This window comes from Pygoscelis adeliae, unplaced genomic scaffold (assembly GCF_000699105.1).
Source record: "Pygoscelis adeliae isolate BGI_AS28 unplaced genomic scaffold, ASM69910v1 Scaffold315, whole genome shotgun sequence".
Lineage (NCBI taxonomy): Eukaryota > Metazoa > Chordata > Aves > Sphenisciformes > Spheniscidae > Pygoscelis > Pygoscelis adeliae.
In genome coordinates this window covers 1,189,840-1,208,023 of record NW_008824865.1, presented here as the reverse complement: position 1 = coordinate 1,208,023, position 18,184 = coordinate 1,189,840, and the positions used below count along the sequence as shown (strand labels likewise).

The following is an 18,184-nucleotide window of genomic DNA, read 5'->3' as shown; positions in this document are numbered from 1 at the left end:
CGTGGGTACCTGCCTACCTCTGGCACCTGACCTCTCCTTCCTTCCTCTTGCCAAGAAAATGTCCTCTGAGCATGACCTTATCGGTTAGTGGTGTTCAGTGGGAGAGAGATACGTATTGAGCACCTCGGGTTTCCTATTGGCATTCTGGTTAACAATGGACCAGTCTAAATTTAGGATTCCCTTTGTTCTAGCATATGTGAAATCTCTTTTATTGTCTTTAACCTGTTGTCCATATATTTCTTTTTGAATGATCTTGCTCCGTCAATTTTCAGCAGTTTTTAAGCTCTTGATTTGTACTCCTGGTTTTACATTGATGGGATTTCTGTTACCACACCTAAATGGGAGTCGCAATTCTCCCAGGCTTTTTGAAAACCTTTGTTATAATGCATTTGCTTATCTTCATTGGTATAACTAAAAAAAAGGTGGAAGGTGGAGCATAATTACATGAAGTGGAGCTATTTGATATTATAATTTTATAGGTACGTGTAAAACCCCTCCTCACTGACATAGCTAAATTCCCACACACTATCATAATTGTGAACATATATATGCATTGCAGAACATGATCTAAGAGAAACTACACACACTGAGATTTGTTTTAATTAAAATATTTTAAACAGCAGTTTATTAAACAATGGCCAACTTCTCTGTGACCATAGTTTACAATTGTGTTTTTATTAATTTAGCCAAGTTAAGCCTTGTGTAACGTAAGACTTGCGGGTTTTTCTCATAGTTTAATGTCAGAAAGGTTAGCTGGCTAAAATTTTAAGCCACACAAATGTGCTCTGATACACGCAAACATACACTTGCTAAGCGTCAAAATAGCCCATATATTAGACTACCCTTTAAGTGGTTTTTTTTGCCAATGGCTAGTTGGCTTGGTTGTTTTTTCCTCGCTGAAAACAAATCAGATGGGGAAAAAAGAGAAGAGAAAGGAGGAGGAAAAAAACCCAACAACTTGCCTTTAAGTTATTTGTGGAGAAGATAAAATCATAATGAGATAGTATTTTTTTCAATGTGCCTCATGTTCTGGAAAGCCCCTCACAATGTTCACAGCATATCAGAGTTGAAGGCAAAAAAAAAAAATTCCAGGAAGGCTGGAATTAAATATTTTAGATCTTCCAAAACAAAAAAAAGAAAGTTAACTTCCAAGGAACAAGGTAACGGGGCTCCCTTTCTCCTGGCTATAAATACAAAACTGGGAAGCAAAACTGGGAAGCCCCCTACAACACTGGGAAACAAAACTAGGAAGGCCCCTTATGATTCAGTAAAACGGAATTATGAAGAACATATGGGGCTTCTGTACATTTTCGTAATTCCCAAGTTAGACAGTTTTCTTTCTATCAGTAGATGAACAACAGGAAAGTGGCAGGAAGGACGGTTGGGTGCAGAGATGAGGGTATCGGGATAATGTCCTGTTAGGGAGGAAAAAATATAGTTTCTTGTGTGTCTGTTCTTTGTGTTGTGATGATTGAAAGTTTCGACAGATGAGCACCAGACTGAGGCACTTGGCCTTGAACATCAAGATAATTACGGTTCTGCAATACAGTTGTGCCGAGCATGGTGGGAACCACAACTTCATTGTTGTTGCAAATGCTCTTTTGTTTAGAGCATCATGGTTCAGTGCCTGCATCCCGGCCCCTGCTCCTCCTGGGGCAGGTTTTGTTCTGCAACCCGCACTGTATGGTGCTCCCAAATCGCAGCTTCCCGAGCAGTCATTGGCCTGAATTTTCAGTTTCTAAAAATCAAGATGAAGATACTTCAGGCTGTCTCTTAAATTCTCCATAGCTAAGCATATGAGTTATTAAACAGCATTTTCCAATACAATAATTTAAAAGCATATTTTAATTAGATAGGGCCACCCAGGTTGAAGGGGTCACCACACTGATGTGCGTATTCTAAGAAACTTTATTATGAAGATGAGTGTCTTATATTAATAATTAAACACAATCTAGATGACACAGTAAAGTATATTAACACTAACAAGACAGTAATAATTTAAAATGACTTTAAAATGAAACCATATTTTACACAAAGGCTGAATTTTAATCTACTAAACTGTTGTAACAAGAGTTAAGTACAAGTTGTGGAAGCTGGCTGGATTCATTTTTGATTAGTCTGTTTAATTTCTAGTAACTTTTTAATTTCTACCTATTCTGTAGATTTAAAAATACATTGATTTTGAGATTTTCTGTGAGTTGTGTGAGACATTACAATGACTTTTTCAAGAGTCATTACGAAAAATCAGTTTCCCTGATTAAGTTGCTTTTTGTTTTCAGTTTATGTTTATTGACCTGTGTAGGAAATATTTTTGAGACTACCAAAACATAAGATTATGGGATTATCTTTTTAACCCTAATCCTTTTAATTTGACAAGCAAGGGGGCATTTTTAATTTTTTTCAAAATTTGCCTTCAGTGTATAATAACGGAAATTTGATGAGCATCAGATTGTTTTTGCTAGTTCTATCTACCCTATCAAGCAAAACCTCTGAATTCCTACGATCCACAATAAAGTTATACAGTACTTTTGAGTATAACTTTCTCTTAACCTAATAATTCTCATATAAAATGAAAATATAAAGCTCTGAAATCCTAGCCTCCTAAGATGTAATTACAATAGTAGATTTACTTTAAGCATGTTTTTCAGTTGCTTTATTAATATTTTATGGCTTCTCTTCAATTATTCTCACTAATTGGCCATTATGCTTCTTTCCACCAGAGTTTCTGGGACAACATAGGACCTTAAGGAGCATGATTTGGTTTGAGGCCTGCCTATTTCTAAATGCCATCATTTTTACCATAGCATTGGACTATGCAGAAGATGTGAGAGTGAGATTTTCCTGTGAAAACTTCTGATTTATGGAAAACACAAAATGCAGGCTCTCGCCAGTCTTCCTTTAATGGAGGTGTGCAGAGTTAGCTGCTTGTGCAGTTAATCCCAGTGGGCTGCTGGGGACCAGCGCAGATGGTTTCTCCTGTGCTTTGTCTCTTGTTCTGAGCCGAAACATCGAGTCTGTAACAGCTACATTGAGAAAATTAAACAGGATCTTAGTGGAATAAGGGCTGGACTCTTCTAAAGAAAACAGTGATGTTTGCCATTGAAAGGGAGACCCTGAACTCCTTTTTCCCATATTCCCGAGCCCTTTTCTTTCTTCCTCTCTTTCTGAGGTCAGTTATTTGCAGGTATGTTCCCTTTTTCAACTGCTTCAAGATGTTAACTTGCTGAAAAATAAGTGCTAGACCTTTCCCCTTCCCTACAAATTTGGGAACTGGGAGTTGCAGCCCTTTGGTGTCCTTCTCTGTGGAAGGCAGCGTGAGCGGGATGCCTGACGCTGCCTGAAAGCATGTCTGGTTTTCCAACTCCTGAGTTCCTGTTGATAAAACTGCACACACACCCCTGGCACAGCCACCACGCCTTGCTTGCTTTCCTCATCCGCGTAAATAGTTTAATATCTTTTGAAAAGCTTGGTGTGAGGCCACAATGGCCTGTGGAACAACAGCCTTGGGGAATTAACGGTGCCAGTGGTAGCATTCAGTGCCCAGTAAGAATTGCAACTTTGCCTAATGAAATAGTCCTTTTTGTCATCTCAGCAGAGGCACACCGAGTCTATGAGTGCCCTTTTTCTTTCTCACTGCTGCCCATGGAACGAGATGAGAACTAGGCATGGCAGCTGGTTCCCATGCTGAAGTGCCTGCAGGTGCGCAGGGATGCAAATAGGGACCAGACTGCAAAGGCTGTCCCTAAGGGAACACGTCCTGCAAGACGCGGTGGCTGCTCCAGCCTTCGGTTCCTTCCATGTGCCCCTCCTCAAGTAATGCTCCTGGAGATAAATCAAGGGGCGCAGAGAGCAGAGAAAAAAAAATAATATCAGATGTATGTATAGTAAATGTAAAGGATGATTGTTTCTCTTAAAAATAAATGGAGGGAGGGATATTCCTCTGTAAATGAGTATACGTATGTTATGCAGAGGTGCGTTTTGTTCTTACACCTCCAGGTTTCTCATTGGTTTTAAGGTGGGATTTTAGGGAAGAGATTTATTCCAAGTAAGACATAATGCAAATTGCAGACACAATGGCATAACCTAATTTGGGTTTTATCTTTGACATCTACAGTAATGTTTTCCCCCTACTAAATACATCCAGAGATAAAGCTTAGGCTTTTGAAAGGCACTGCTTCATCACCATATCTTACCCCAAATAAGTGCGATTTGCATTATGATAAATCGTCTTACATATAAACCTGCCACAGAACTCAAACTGGAAATTTTGGTGCGTTTCTTTTTTCTCTTGTGTAGATTTGTGCTGTGTATAGTCCTGGGTGAGGGACAGAACCTAAAAAGGTGTCTAAAGCTTTAACCTACGGGTCAAATGCAGAGGGAGATGACACCTTGTGAGGGCACTGTACATTGCAACAAATGGTTCAACAATTTACAGAGCTTAGAGATAGTTGTAAAATCAGCCAAGAGTAAAGATTAAGACATTAAGAAATTAGCTGTTGGATCCCATAGAGCAAAAACTGTTGGTAGGTAGCTGTGGCAGGCTGAAGGCATGGATGTTTTATTTCTTGTTCTCCTCCACCACATCTAACACATTCCAAAAAAGTGCTTTTCCTCAACATTTCCTCAGAAGCCTGGGGGTGATTATGTCTGGTGCGATGGGAGCAGGCAGCGGGGAGAAGCCAGGCACGTTGCGTGCACCTCTTTTTTACTGTAGTGTCTGGCTCTTTGCTCATCAGAGCGCTACAGGAAAAAAAATTGCAGTACTTGTGATAAGTGTTGGTAGTGCTTCTGGTGTTCGTACCACTCCTGGCCTCATTGCTGGAAGGTGAAAGGCGAGCTATCTGGTGTAGACACAGTGGAAGCTTAATGACTGAGAATTTTTAATCCTCAACAAATATACGAGGAAGAGAGAACAGGTATTAAAGACTCAGTCGTGACTTTTGTCTGTGCTCTGTTCCTGCCAGCACTGGTGGAAGTTGCATGGGAGGACGAGGTCCAGCGACCATTCAAATTGACCATATATCATCTTGAGAACATGCTCATAATTTCTGGAATCCACAGGCTAATTCATTTCTCCAACAGATGTGCCCCAAATATCACTAATCCTCCTCAGTATTGTATCTTTTTTTCCCCCAATTATTCCTTCTCATTTAAATGCAAAAACACAAAAAAAACCCAAATCCCAAAACATCCATCCACCCATTCCTGCAGGCTGTTTTTTGTTTTGCTTTGTTTTGTGACCAAGGAAAGGGAGGAGGCGAGGAGAAGAGGAACATCTCTGCTCATACTGATGCTGCGCGTAGGATCTTGGGCCTGATTTTGGACTGGCGAGGGGCCAGGTACCATTTCAGTGGCTGCTCTGCGTGTGCAGTGCATATGCAGGCACAGCCCGAAGCAGCTTGAGAGATGGAGACCTGAGCTTTCCCTGCTTTTGCTTTTGTAAAATACAGTTTAGCTTGGTTGCTAGTGGGGAAGGATCAGGAGGCAGGATGGGGTCCTGGCCTTTCCCTTGCCTGTTTGGCCAGGGGAGTTTTTCATTGTGGCCATCCTTCTCCCAGGAGCTTGCAGGACCCCGGAACAGCCAGGGTGCAGATGCTGTCCCCAAGGACTCTGGTGGGAAGAAGAGCTGGGAAGGGTCAAGTAGCATCTTCCTGTTGGGGTGGGAGTGGGAATGGGAGCTCCCTCAGAGCAGCTGGTTTTGGTCATGTGTTTTGGACTGGAATTTGAACACCAAGAGCTCTCACACGCCTTGGGGCCAGCAGATGTCACCTGCAGCTTCAGAGGCAAATAAAATGAAAAGCCTCCCATGTTCATTATTTTGGAGCATCTCATGATTAAAGATCTCATGACCTTTATTTAGCCCAGTCTCATGATTTTTGGAAATCTGATTTGTGAGTTATCAAGGATGCCCGGAAGGCATTCTTTGTGGAAGAAGGCACAGGGAAGGGAGAAGGGTGATGGTAGAGGAGAGGGATGATACATAGCTGAGAAAGCACCGGTAGTTCTGCACACTCTCTTCGGACCAGCTCAGAGCTTAGTGCTTATGTCCACAGAAAAATTAAACTAGATCCAGAGATAAAACGGTGATTTCCTGAGTATCTTATTACAGGATGGTTTTCTATCTATCACCTCAGAGAGCTACTTGGCAAGCTATACATATAGTGTGTGAAAGGAATGTTTTTGTTGTTATTTTGCTTAGTGTTTTAAATTCAGGTTACTCTCTTGCAAATACATCTTGTTGAATCTGGAATGGTTAGCAACTTAAATTACAGAGGACAGCTGTCATTACGAGTCACTGGGATTTAGTCCTGAACAGTGTGAGTGTACGTCTCCGTGTGTGGTGTGTGCTTGCGTGTGTTTATGTATTTATGTTCTATTTTGCTTTAGCCTGTTTCTCATAATATGCCCTTACAGTGCAGAAAGCAGCAAAGGGAGCAGAAAGCAGAAGGAGAGGAGGGAGACCCGAGTGGACCTTAAGCTAATTTTAATTTTCCTAGATTAGTCTCAATTCTAAAAACGTAAATGAATAGTAAAAGGAAAGACCAAAGTATATTTTCAAATTTGAATGTTTAGTAGCAGCGTAATGTAGAAACCTCACAAAGTGACAACCATCAGTGCCAGCATTAAGTCTAACGAATGCGTCTGCACAGCCTCTCTGAAGTGGCAGTAGGGGATTGGCCATTGATTTCTAAGGGACCCAGATTTTACCTCTGCTCTTCAAATAGCACTTCTGAGTTACCTGCATAAAACAGTACATGAATATAGTTGTCCCCTAATTAACCACAGTCACTAGTACACCAATGGCTTCTAATTTCTATTTGATCCAGCTTCTCCTTCATTCAGAATGGCTTGGTTACTTTTGCTGGGTAACTTCTCTCATAAAACCAGTAGATGGTTTTTTGTTTGTTTGTATAATGTTTCATTGGTAAGTGGCATTTGCTGGGAGGTGAGGCTGACTTCTCCCATTTGGTTCTGAGTGTAGGCTCATGCACCACAGAGCCACTGAAGTAATGAATTTCCCTTTATGGGCAAAATCCAATATTCATTTTTATTATTTGACTTGTGCCTACGTTTTAGGCAAATCTTCCTGCAGTACATCCCTGCACAGTCAGTGGAGAGAGGTGGGTATCCACTGAAGGTGTGGATTCAGTTCGCTTAAGTCAAGCATGAGCCACTACACTCGCACAAGAGCCATCTAAAATGGCTTACAGCTGTATTTCCATAGCAGTTAAACCTTTCTAAGACCATTCCTTCATTCTTATTCCTGGGTGCATGGTCCTGCCTCCTTCCCTTGTGCCTGCTGTGCTATTCATCCCATCAATCCTAGGAGGGACCTAATCAGAAGATCAGTAACCCTACAATAAATAAATGAATGGTGTTTTGCCATCTTAGCTCCACAAATCGGTCAATGGCAGGATTACATGAATGCCAACACAAGGGAGGGGGAGGAAAGTGCAACGAGTTTGGGGAAGGGAGGGGACTATGGTAACTCCCACTCAGCCTAAACTATGGTGAAACCACCCCTAAAGTGGGTGCGTTGCATCCCAACCTCTTTATCTCTTGACCCAGTAGAGATTTCCAGGCCGATTCTGCAGCTAATTTGTTTTTAACAACCTTCTTATTACTTAGTGCACTGATTGCTTTAGTGCCAATTGTCATTTAAGGTTAGTAGCGGCTTAGTTACTAGAGGAAAAGGAGGATTGATTTTCCCATAATGTGCAAGACAGCAAATACATTTTTAATGATAGTTGGTTCTTTATTAGGGCAATGGGTCAATGGGAATTCTTTGAAGAATTTAGTTGCCCTATTTCTTCTTGTTTCTCCTTTCCACTTTAAAGTACATCATTTTAGGCTGGCTGCTTAATCAGCTTTTCAAAATGCTTTCCATTCTGGTGAAGCAAGTACAAACATGGGGAAGAAGATTAATATGTATCTAGAGCAAATGGCAGGATGGAGGAAAGGAGAGAAGAATCAGTTCAAGTCAAACAATTACAGATACTGAGTGAAAAATTAACAATTGTCTAGGGAAACTGGAAAAAAAAAAAGAAGAACATCAGTGCAGGTCTGCTGCTTCATGTAAATATATATTTAATGTAGTATTTCAGTTGAAAACAATCAGAGAATAGTACAAATTTTTGAGGACTAGTCCCTAAACAGGGATATTGTGGCAACACATCGCAGTAAACTGAAGTGTAGAGTAATTCTGTATTTATTCCAATAAATATAGAAATATAACCATAATTATGTTACACCTGGTATTGTGGTGTCCTCACTTACATAAAATTAATAGGAGAAATTTTATGATTAACATCTTTGTAAAGTTAGTCCTAAAATTGGAGAATACATATATGATGGTTGAGAGGAGGAAGCAGTGTCGAAAGCAGCTACGACGTTGTGATCTCAAGGGCTTTAAAGCCAGGAAGCATTACCTAAAGGGCTGTGTAAAAGCCACAGGACTTGTTGCTTTAAGAGTCATCGATATTAATTGAAAGCAAGTGAGATCAGCTACTATCCTGTAACAGTAAACTGTTTGCTGGCTTGGGCCAGGATGTTTTCAAAGCCCAAGAATCTCCCAGCAGATAACAGGCAGCCATGGCCCGTGTTATCTGGCAGTGCATGCTTTAGATTGAGCAGCTGGAGGGACTAAGCTTCACGTCTCCTGCGTGGATTCCACAGAGCTGTGGTATATAACTATTTTTTTAAGTGATTCCTAAAATGCTGGTCAGTGCGAAAAATGAAATTATATTAGCAAAGGGAATGCTGTGAGGAGCGAAGGGGAGTTTCACGGGCTGGGTGAGGGGGTGAGCTATTCTGGCATCGCCAGTGTCGCAGACCACCCCCAGGCTGCGTGCGGCGGCTATCTGGGCTGTGCTTTTATCACCCGAGCCCCTCCAGACCCTCGCTGCACAGCAGCTCTCCCTCCTTCTGTACTATTTTTTCCCACCAGACTGCAAGACATCCCCTCAGACAGCATGTCCCAGCCCTCCGACCTTCAGCTGCGAGCAGGCACACAGGCGCTTTTCATCCCGAAGGCTGGCGGATGCAGATCCCTTCCTTTTCAGCTCCTCAAGTAGCTCTTCCCTTAGGGCCTTCTGACTCTGGCTCCAGCCAGCAACCAGCCCATCCTTCAAGTCCATGCAGGCTTCAGTTCAAATTTTGAGGGCGCTTTTCAGGCCGTGCCTCAAAGCTCCCGCAGGGCAGTGCTGTGGGACAGCAATGTGTCCGGGATGAGGTGGCCGCCCTTGGAAGTGACAAGCCCAAGAGCCACGCAAAGGTGTGTTGTGTGGCCAAAAGGGGCTAGGTGCTCCTGATCAAAGCCCTGCTTCGAATACTTGCTCAGATGGCTACTTCATAAAGCCAAATATGCCATGTTTCTAAGTAATTTGAGGCACTTCTTTTACTTCTGGAAAAAAAGGGTAAATAGGGATTTATCAAGTTTCTTGGTAGACCTTTGTGCCTTGAAGCACAGTGATGTCTTGGAGTTACTGTAGAGATTTCAAAACCACTATTTAATATATTGGTAAATATACATAAAATATGAAAATTCAACATCAAAGAATATGCATCAAATGCAGTTCTCATTTGCATTACAGACTAAAGAGAATTCAGAATAATTTCAGTAACTGGGACATCAAATGATGCTACAGCTGAATGAACATAGGACAAAGGACCTTATTTAAAGTTGAACTACATTCTTTTAAATTACTTCTTTAAGCATCATAATGAAAAGGAGTAATAAACACAATTCCGTAGAACTTTTCTGTAAGCGTTCTTTTCTCTTAAATAGTTTTATGCCTGCATAGGTGTCTAAACAAATGGTCTATACATTCTTGTTATATCACAGAATTAATATAGAACCATCAATGACTTCCAGCTTAGGCTTTTATATTTTGCCTCCATATTGCCATGGCATTTCCACAACGTGCTACAGTGCCAGGAATCTCTCCTTATAGCTCGCTCCTTTTTCTCCCTGTGTATTCAAGCCTGTGCGTTATTTGCTTTTGCCAAATATATCATTCTGTTTTCAGAAAGCCTGGAAGATTACATTCCTCTCTGAGTTGGAGAGTTATTTCACAAAATATCCTACTACTTTTTTCAAAGCAACAAACCTGTGTTTAGTCTTTCTACAGGAATTGTGTTTTTCCAGGTTTTTGAGAGTTTTGGTACACGAGATGTGTGTGTTTTAAGGGGGATTGGCTGTGCTTATGCAGCGGATCATCAAGAAGTGCTTTCTGTAGTGTCCTCTTAGAGCATCTGATGTGTGTGTGCGCTTTGTTCGGCATATCCAATACACTGAGGGAATTTTCTGTCTTGGATGATACATACAATTTCTCCCAAAAGAAACACATTGTAGAGCATTTTACAGTATCAAGGAGAGTGTATTCACATAAGCTTGCCTGGTACTCAACAGTTAATAAATGGAAACAGGAAGATATTTATCAAGTGATTTTCACAGCATTTCATCTTCGTATATTGAAGTGAGAATATAGGAATATCAGTGCTGAATCAGAAAAGCTCTAAGCACAAGCTTGGAGATGAACTCTCAGCTATATGGTTTATTACTTCAGAGGTTTTGGCTTGCGCTCCCTGTAGGATGATGGGAAAGATTTATTTCATAATTTGTTAACTGTGAGAATTGTTACTATAGAGACATGTTCAGCTCCCCTGTGCTTTGTATTACATCCTTTTTAAATATACTGAAACACCCCAGTATATTGCTCACCAGGAGATACCCAGAAATGTGCTCGTCAGGAGGCAGTTGTACAATGGCTCTGCTTGTCATGGGGAGCACGGAGCCGGAGGTCCGTCCTCCGGAGCTGAGCCCACCTGGATGGGGCTTGCAGGTGGCTGACTGCATGATCACGGCACTCCGGTGTTTGGTCCTGCATTTTGCCAGCGTACATCGTACCTGCCTGAAGGGCATATGATGTTGATGAGAGAAGAGAAAGGCAGCAAAGCCGGAGAGCCGAAATGGCGGGGCTGTCCACCTCACCTTGTCTCAGAGATCGCTACACCTGGGGCAGTGGCTAAACCAGCTGCAAACCATTGCAGTTTACAGCCTGGCATAGAGAAGAGGCGCAGATCCAGGTCTGGATGTGGCAATACCGCTGGCTGCAACCTGCTGCCCGGCGCGGGCGGCTTTGGCGTGGGAACCTGTGGGAGCAGGGCTGCGGGAGCAGCAACTGGAGCAAAACTTTCCTTTTTAATTTGCCTTTGTTTGTGAGTCACTGCCCACAGCTCCCGCTGCTTTTACTTTCCTCCAGGAATGCATTTGCACGGTTTTAACTGCGCTTGAATTAATGTAATTGTATAATCTGGTGGCAAGTAATCATGCAAATATAGAACTGTTGCAAATGTATTCATTCCTTCAGCTGGCTGTGTTGTGTCATTTTGCTCTACGTTTATTTCTCAGACATTTTTACTGGGTAAAATTCAACTATATACGCCATCTTCAATTTCCCTGAACAATTTTACGTGCAGGATCTGAACATGCTTTATATCTTAGGAAGACACATGCCAAAGCATATATGTTAACTAATTAACTCACATAGAGGGTTTAGCTTTCTGTACAATGATTAATTCAGCAGCCGCTTTTGTTCCAACCGCAGATTTTTTAAGTGGATATCCTCTCTACATTATGAACACTAATTATTACTATCACAAATTATTATTATCACAAATTATTATTATCACAAATTATTTTTTTAAACTGTGATTCACTCTCAGATTTTGGGCAAACACAGGAAAAATTACGGCGTACATACAAAGCAAGACACTTGATTCTTTAGTACTTGCATTTAACACATCTTGATACAGACTTTTGAATAGAATAAAGTCAAAGCATTTGGGGTGAAAACGGCTTCAGCAAGCGGTACACAGAATCCGTAACTTCCACGGAGAGTTACTGCACACATCTCTGAAAGGTTCAGAAAATGGCTGTCACCTGCAGGATACATGGGAAAACGTGGAAGCAATACGTATGTCATCAACATCCTGCTTATTCTTTCTATAAATATTTTCTGAGTGTTGTCACGAGCTCAGCCGTGCCCTGCCGCTGCCATGGGCAGCAAAGCCAAATTCCACTCGAGGCGAAGTGCAAACACTTATCTGTTTACACAATTTCCAACCCATAGTGAAACGCCGGAGCAATTTACACATATTTTGGTTGACAGGGAGCGTGCAAGTTTTTAACTGGTGGTGTTACCTCCTCCCATATAGATCTATCTGTCACCAGCTTTATATTTATCACCGGGTCTGGAAGTGGCCAAGGAAACCGAAAATGGGGGCCAACGTTGTTGGATATTTGCAAGAGGATTGCTCAGCAAATCATATCCCGCACCCCCCTGAAAATTCAGACTTGAAAGATGATGCAGCATCCTTACCCCCCTGCAATTACAGGCTCGTACCTCGATTGCAGAGGGGGTCAGGTGCAGAAGTTTGGAAGCAGCTTAGTCTTTATCAGAAGCACTTGGGTAGCTGAGTGTCACAGCTTGCTGCTGTGGTGAGGTGTTGCCTTCCCTGACATCTGCTTCTCCCCTTGCAGGAGAGTACTGCGAGGTGAACGCTCGCTCCGGCCGCTGTGCTCCAGGGGTGTGTAAGAACGGAGGAACCTGTGTGAACCTCCTCATCGGGGGCTTCAAGTGCGAGTGTCCCCCAGGCGAATATGAGCGGCCATACTGCGAGATGACCACCAGGAGCTTCCCACCGCAGTCTTTTATCACCTTCAAGGGGCTGCGGCAGCGCTTCCACTTCACCGTCTCCCTCATGTAAGTCCCAGGGGGGAAGGGCGCTGTGGCTGGTGGCTTCTCTGCTTGAACTTGGGGGGTGTTTGTTAAGTATTGTCACCAACTAAATTATCTACATGTAGAGGTCACTCTGGGTATTTCTGACAGTGACTCCTGAGAGAGGGGCGCAATTGTGTTGTTTGAAAGCATTTGGTTTCTGCCCTGCTGAGGATGCCGCTGAGGTGCTAACTCCTGACCTCCTTCTTCTGCTGCAATGCGGGGTGATGGCGTGGAGAGAGGGGACACCAGGGCCTCTGGCCACCTCTCAGCAGCCCTCGGCTGGAGAGGCGCAAGGGTGGGTGGTGGGTTTGCCGCCTCTCGAGCGTGTCAGGTGTTTTTCTAGTTGTGCCTGTGGCCTCCTGACTTTCAGGTGCAGGCTGCTGGTTCCCAGCCTTGGGCTTGGGACAGCCCCAACTGTCCCAGCTCCTTGCCTCGCTCCTCTTGGCCTTCACACCCAGCTTCTGCTTCTGGTCCCATTCTGGATGCCAGGCACAACCAGCCTCATTCCCATCCCATCTGCCCCAATGTCCCCATGTTGGACAGTCTTCTCCTGGACTGGCTGTCACTTTTCCCATGGGGGCACTCAAGGAGGTGAGGGGAGCAATGATGGCAGCCGCGCTGCATGGACCAGGGCTCTCCTCCCCCAACTCACACATCCTGGGGGAAGAAACCCTCTTCTGGAGAAGGCTTCCTGGGTCAGGCATAGAGCTTGTCTACCGTGGAGCCAGAGCTCCAGGTGCACACACGCCTCTTCTCCGGAGAGGGTGTGGGTTTGCACTTTCCCATGGTTTAGCCGGTCAGGATCAACCTTTGGTTCTCTCTCACGGTTGACTGTGAGTAAACAGCACAAAATGTGTTAGCCCCGACCCCAAAGGGCAAGGCCATGGATTTGTTGATAGGTACAACAACAGCCACAACAACAGGCGTGTTTGTGCGTCTGTCCAGAGAACGTGCTCAGGGAGGACACCTCCAGGCACACGTCCCTTCCAGCACCCAGCAGTTACCTGGTGTTTTACATCTGTCAGAAGCCAGGCAGCTTCTTTCCATTTTATCCTTCATCTGCCTTAATCCTAAGGTCTGAAATTTTGTGGAATCTTGACATTTTGGTTAAATCAGAAAGCTCAGGCATGGTTTGCACATGAGACAAGGCAAGGAAGAGTTGCGTCTGTGAAGATTGTTTTAGAGCATCCGATCTAAGTACACGTAAAAGCTGAGGAGCAAAAGGCTCTATTGGACTTGTCGGACCTACAGTGAGTACAAAAGAGTGGTCTGGGCTGGCTGCCAGCACAAATTACGTTCACTACCCTTGGATTGTCCCCACAGCCACATGGTGTCATTTTTCAGGCTTTCAGGAAGAGACCTTTGACGTGTAGCGTGTTTCAAGTTAAAGTGACTCGAGTGCTCTGTGTAGGGGTTATTGAGAAATGGCAAACTACTGTGGCAAGGTAGTGCTTACACCAGGGTTTCTTCACCGCCTTTAAAACCAAAGATGGCATATTTAGTCATGAGCTAAACGCTATTCAGTCCACTCAGTATGATCATAAAAAGTCTAGACCATCATAGGGTTCATCCCACACTGTCTGCGATAACGACACATTTCGCTTTTCATACCTGAAGTTCACTTTTATTTACACTTGTTATTTCTTTGGCTTTTATTATCCTTCAATGCAGGTGGAAAACATTATGTGAGGATAAGCAAGAATTAGCAGTTTGACTAGATGACGATTTGCCGTTACATATTTTGTGATTTGGGAGCATTCATAAAATCCCAGGGTGTCTAGCTTCCCTCAGCCTCAAGTGACTCATGACCCGCTCCTGGCAAAGAGCAGGATGTTTGCATTGTCCAGTCTCATAACTAAAATGTGATTTTTTTAAAAAAGTATTTAGGGTACTGACCAGGCATGTCTTTCTGCTCCCAACATTATATGTCTTCCTTGCTTCCTTCCAACACTTGCTACTCATTCACCCCAAGAGACGCTGTCAGTGGAGAGGTTTTCTCACTATTTATTCAAAAGTCTCTGAGAAAGTGTCTTTTGTTTCCTATGTCCTGAGATTAAAAATACCCCTTCTATTAAAAAACAGTATTTTTTCTCCCCTGCTGGTGATAACCAGGCAAGTTCAAAAGCAGTAGTGTTTTAACTATTAGTATGATACAAAAGATGCTTTTGACTAGTGGCAAAGAATAGAACTGAGCACACATGGAGTAAAGAAATATAAAAAATAGCTTAATAATTTAATAGTTTAATAAATAATAGTTTAATAACTAAAATGATGGTAGAGAATTGTAAACATATCAGAAAAATATATTGAAACAGAACTAAGGTTCCTGTTGTTGCTGATGAAACTAAGTCTTTCTGCCCACTGAAGAAGCATCACTCATTTTTCTCATTTCTTTTGCTCATTTATATTCTGGATAGATCTGATCAAAAAAGTTTTGAAGAAGCAGTTATCCACCGAAAAATGCACTCTTGGGAAATGCTTTACAGGAACTGTATTCCTTTGGATGAAAAGTTTGATGGTGAAAAGTGAAAACCAGATCAGTGTTTTAATAATATTGAAATATTTCAACGGGATTGTCTTAATTAATTTAGTTTGTCTTTTACTTCTATAATATTATTTTATATTATGTTAAATACATTTAGAAATAAAGGTATATTTCAAAACTGATTAAAAATAATCAAATCAGTAGTATAATATCTTAATGGACTATAACGGATATTCTTTGGAGTTTGTGTTTTATTGGAAATGTCAAAATTTTGACTCCTTTTTTTTGAACCAGAACAATTAATTCTCCTTCAAGAATACTAAAAAATGTATGGAATAAAAATTCCCATTTCCATGTAGCTCAAGTTCAGGCTCCTGGTTCTGAAAGGTCTCTACTCGGTGTGATCCACAACATACATATGTCTGACAAACAACTTTTGTTAAAAAATATTCTTTGGTTTTGAAATTCTTTATTTCAAATACCAGACCTTGATGTTCTAAAATACTGCTTCTTTCACATTTTCTGAATGCAGGTTTTGTTGCATCGCGTGAGGGTCTTGCTAATAGACGTGACATGACAGGCACAAGAATCATTTCTTCTGTCCGTGGAAGGCGGTTTTCATTAGTTGTGTTCAGCATTCAATTCATTTGTAGGAAAAGTGGGTTAATTTAAATCAGGCATATTTCCTGAAGTTCAAGATACAAAATCAAACTACACTGCTAGTTGGAAACACAAGAAATTCCCATGATTTCTCTCTCTTTCTCTCTTTATATAATATTAATCTTTGTAAAAATGTTTATGTAAAATGTAATAATTTTTTTGCATTTCTAAGTAGATGAAAGCTGTGTGTAAATCCCCAAAGATAATAGGATTCAATTAAAAGTTATAAAATACACACAACACACAGAAATTTGCAAAAAAAGTTCTGTGCTGACAAAAAAACCCAGGCTTTTTTGAAAGTAGGGTCACCTCTTTTTCTGCAGGAAAGGTGTGATACATCCCATACTAGAAGCACAAGAAAAATAAAACCAAAAAACACTCATTGGCACTGATTTAGTGGAATCATTTAAGTGTTTATTTTCCTTCCTCCAATTGACTGACCTGTTGATTGATGCACCCTGATTGTCTACATGGCATTATTAAAGTAACTCTTATCTTTCTTTCCCCCTTGCCTCCCCATCAGGTCTTTTTAATCACTTGATGACTCTCCTTGTAGCCTCTAGCGTTTAGACAGCAAGCAAGCAGCAAGTATTCCCCCTTTGATGTGAAAATGCTTTCTAGCTTTCGGACTGTTTGCAAAGTGTAGTAAGTGCTACTGTTTGGCGAGTGTCAGATACTCACGCTGCATCATGCGTCTGCCTAATTTTACCCTTTGTGAGGGTCAGCATCCGCAGCAGATCTCTGCAGAGTAGATTTCTGTAATTCCCATCTTGCTTGCCTCTGTTGATTGGAAAAGAACAGATTTATCCTGCAGCTGACTCCTCAATTTTATAATTATCTGTTTGAGGAAAGATTCAAAGGCTTGCTTTTCTGCTAAATACAACGCCGTCTTTCTTCTGGGTGACTTGACCATCAGTCTTTAATTCATAAGCCATTAAGCATGAACTAACCCCTCGTCTCTGCGTTCTAGGTTTGCAACCAGGGAGAGGAATGCTCTCCTCCTCTACAACGGGCGTTTTAACGAGAAGCACGACTTCATTGCCTTGGAGATCATTGAGGAGCAGATCCAGCTCACGTTCTCTGCAGGTGAGGTGTTGCTCGAGTCGAGTGTTTCTGCTTGCAGTCAGGAGATCTTCTCAACCCATTTGGAAACGCACTTAAATGATTTTATACAGCTATTTGCTGTCTTGTTAATTGAGTAACCTGCTGACATTGTACAGTGAACAACTGATGCCAGGCATTGCAAAGTACTCCAGATTGTAGCGGTTTGTGGTGGTGACGCTCGCTGTCGTAGGCAGGAGCTTGTCAACATATCAGTTATAAAAGCCAGAGTTTATGACTACTATAAAAGATTGGCACTAGCCTGAAAGTTGGCCTCTGAGCCAATGTTTGCTTAAATGAGACTTCATTTTATCGGGCTGTGATAAACGACATGTGTTTATGCATTTTTACACTACGCCATCAGTGAAACTAGGTGCGTAAATGTTATCTAAAAAAATGCACGGAAGCCAAAGGAAAAGCTAGCAGACAAGTGAAAACTACCTGCCATTCATTAGGGATTGATGAGGAACAATGCTGTCCCTGGAATCCACTGCTGCACAGTAGAAGCATGTCCCCTTGGAAGAAGCTGTAACCCACAACAAATTTAGAACTAAGCTGCCCACTCATTGCTACAGTGGGCTAGGAAACAAGAAAGGGAGGCTTTGGCGTTTGCTTGCTTTCTGTGCTAGGACAAAGCCGGTGTCATTTGGTGCTTGTGGGAGCAGAGAGAGGGGAAGGCAAGTGAAGCTCAGGCTGGCACGTATCCCTACCACCATGGCCTTCTCCCAGAGGAGAGGTTTCCTCCAGAAAATCAGCCCCGGCAGTGGCAAAGCTCTTCCTGACAAAAGTGTGATCAGAACAAACCCTGACCATCCCAGCCTCAGCAGAGGAGCATTTCCCCAGTTAAAAAAGCCCAAGTTTTCATCCAAAAACTCATGCCCAGCTGTGCTAATTTCCATGACAGGGGTAGCAGGTGAAGCTGTTAGCACGCAGCTGTACAGTGTGGTTGAAGCCACCAGGAATCACCCCCTGGACTTCAGCAGGCTTGCTGAGGTTCTTGGTGGACCGCTTGGTGGACCACTTGTGTTCCTGCTTCAGCCCAGGAGCTGGGTGGGAAGGCTTTGGTGGCTTTACTAAACCTCAGCAGGGAAGACAGCCTCTAGTTGTCACAGGTTTAGGGGATGTTTTCCATCGGGACAAAAACAAATATCTG

At 42.4% G+C, this 18,184-nt stretch overlaps 1 protein-coding gene across 1 annotated transcript in view; it reads left to right on the top strand.

Moving 5' to 3' along the window:
* Window positions 1-18,184, top strand: part of CELSR1 (cadherin, EGF LAG seven-pass G-type receptor 1) — a 174,484-nt gene that overhangs the window by 80,072 nt on the left and 76,228 nt on the right. The window contains exons 3-4 of the mRNA XM_009324395.1: window positions 12,545-12,767; window positions 16,901-17,016. Coding sequence (XP_009322670.1) covers window positions 12,545-12,767; window positions 16,901-17,016 — 339 coding nt within the window. The remainder of the gene's footprint in view (window positions 1-12,544; window positions 12,768-16,900; window positions 17,017-18,184) is intronic.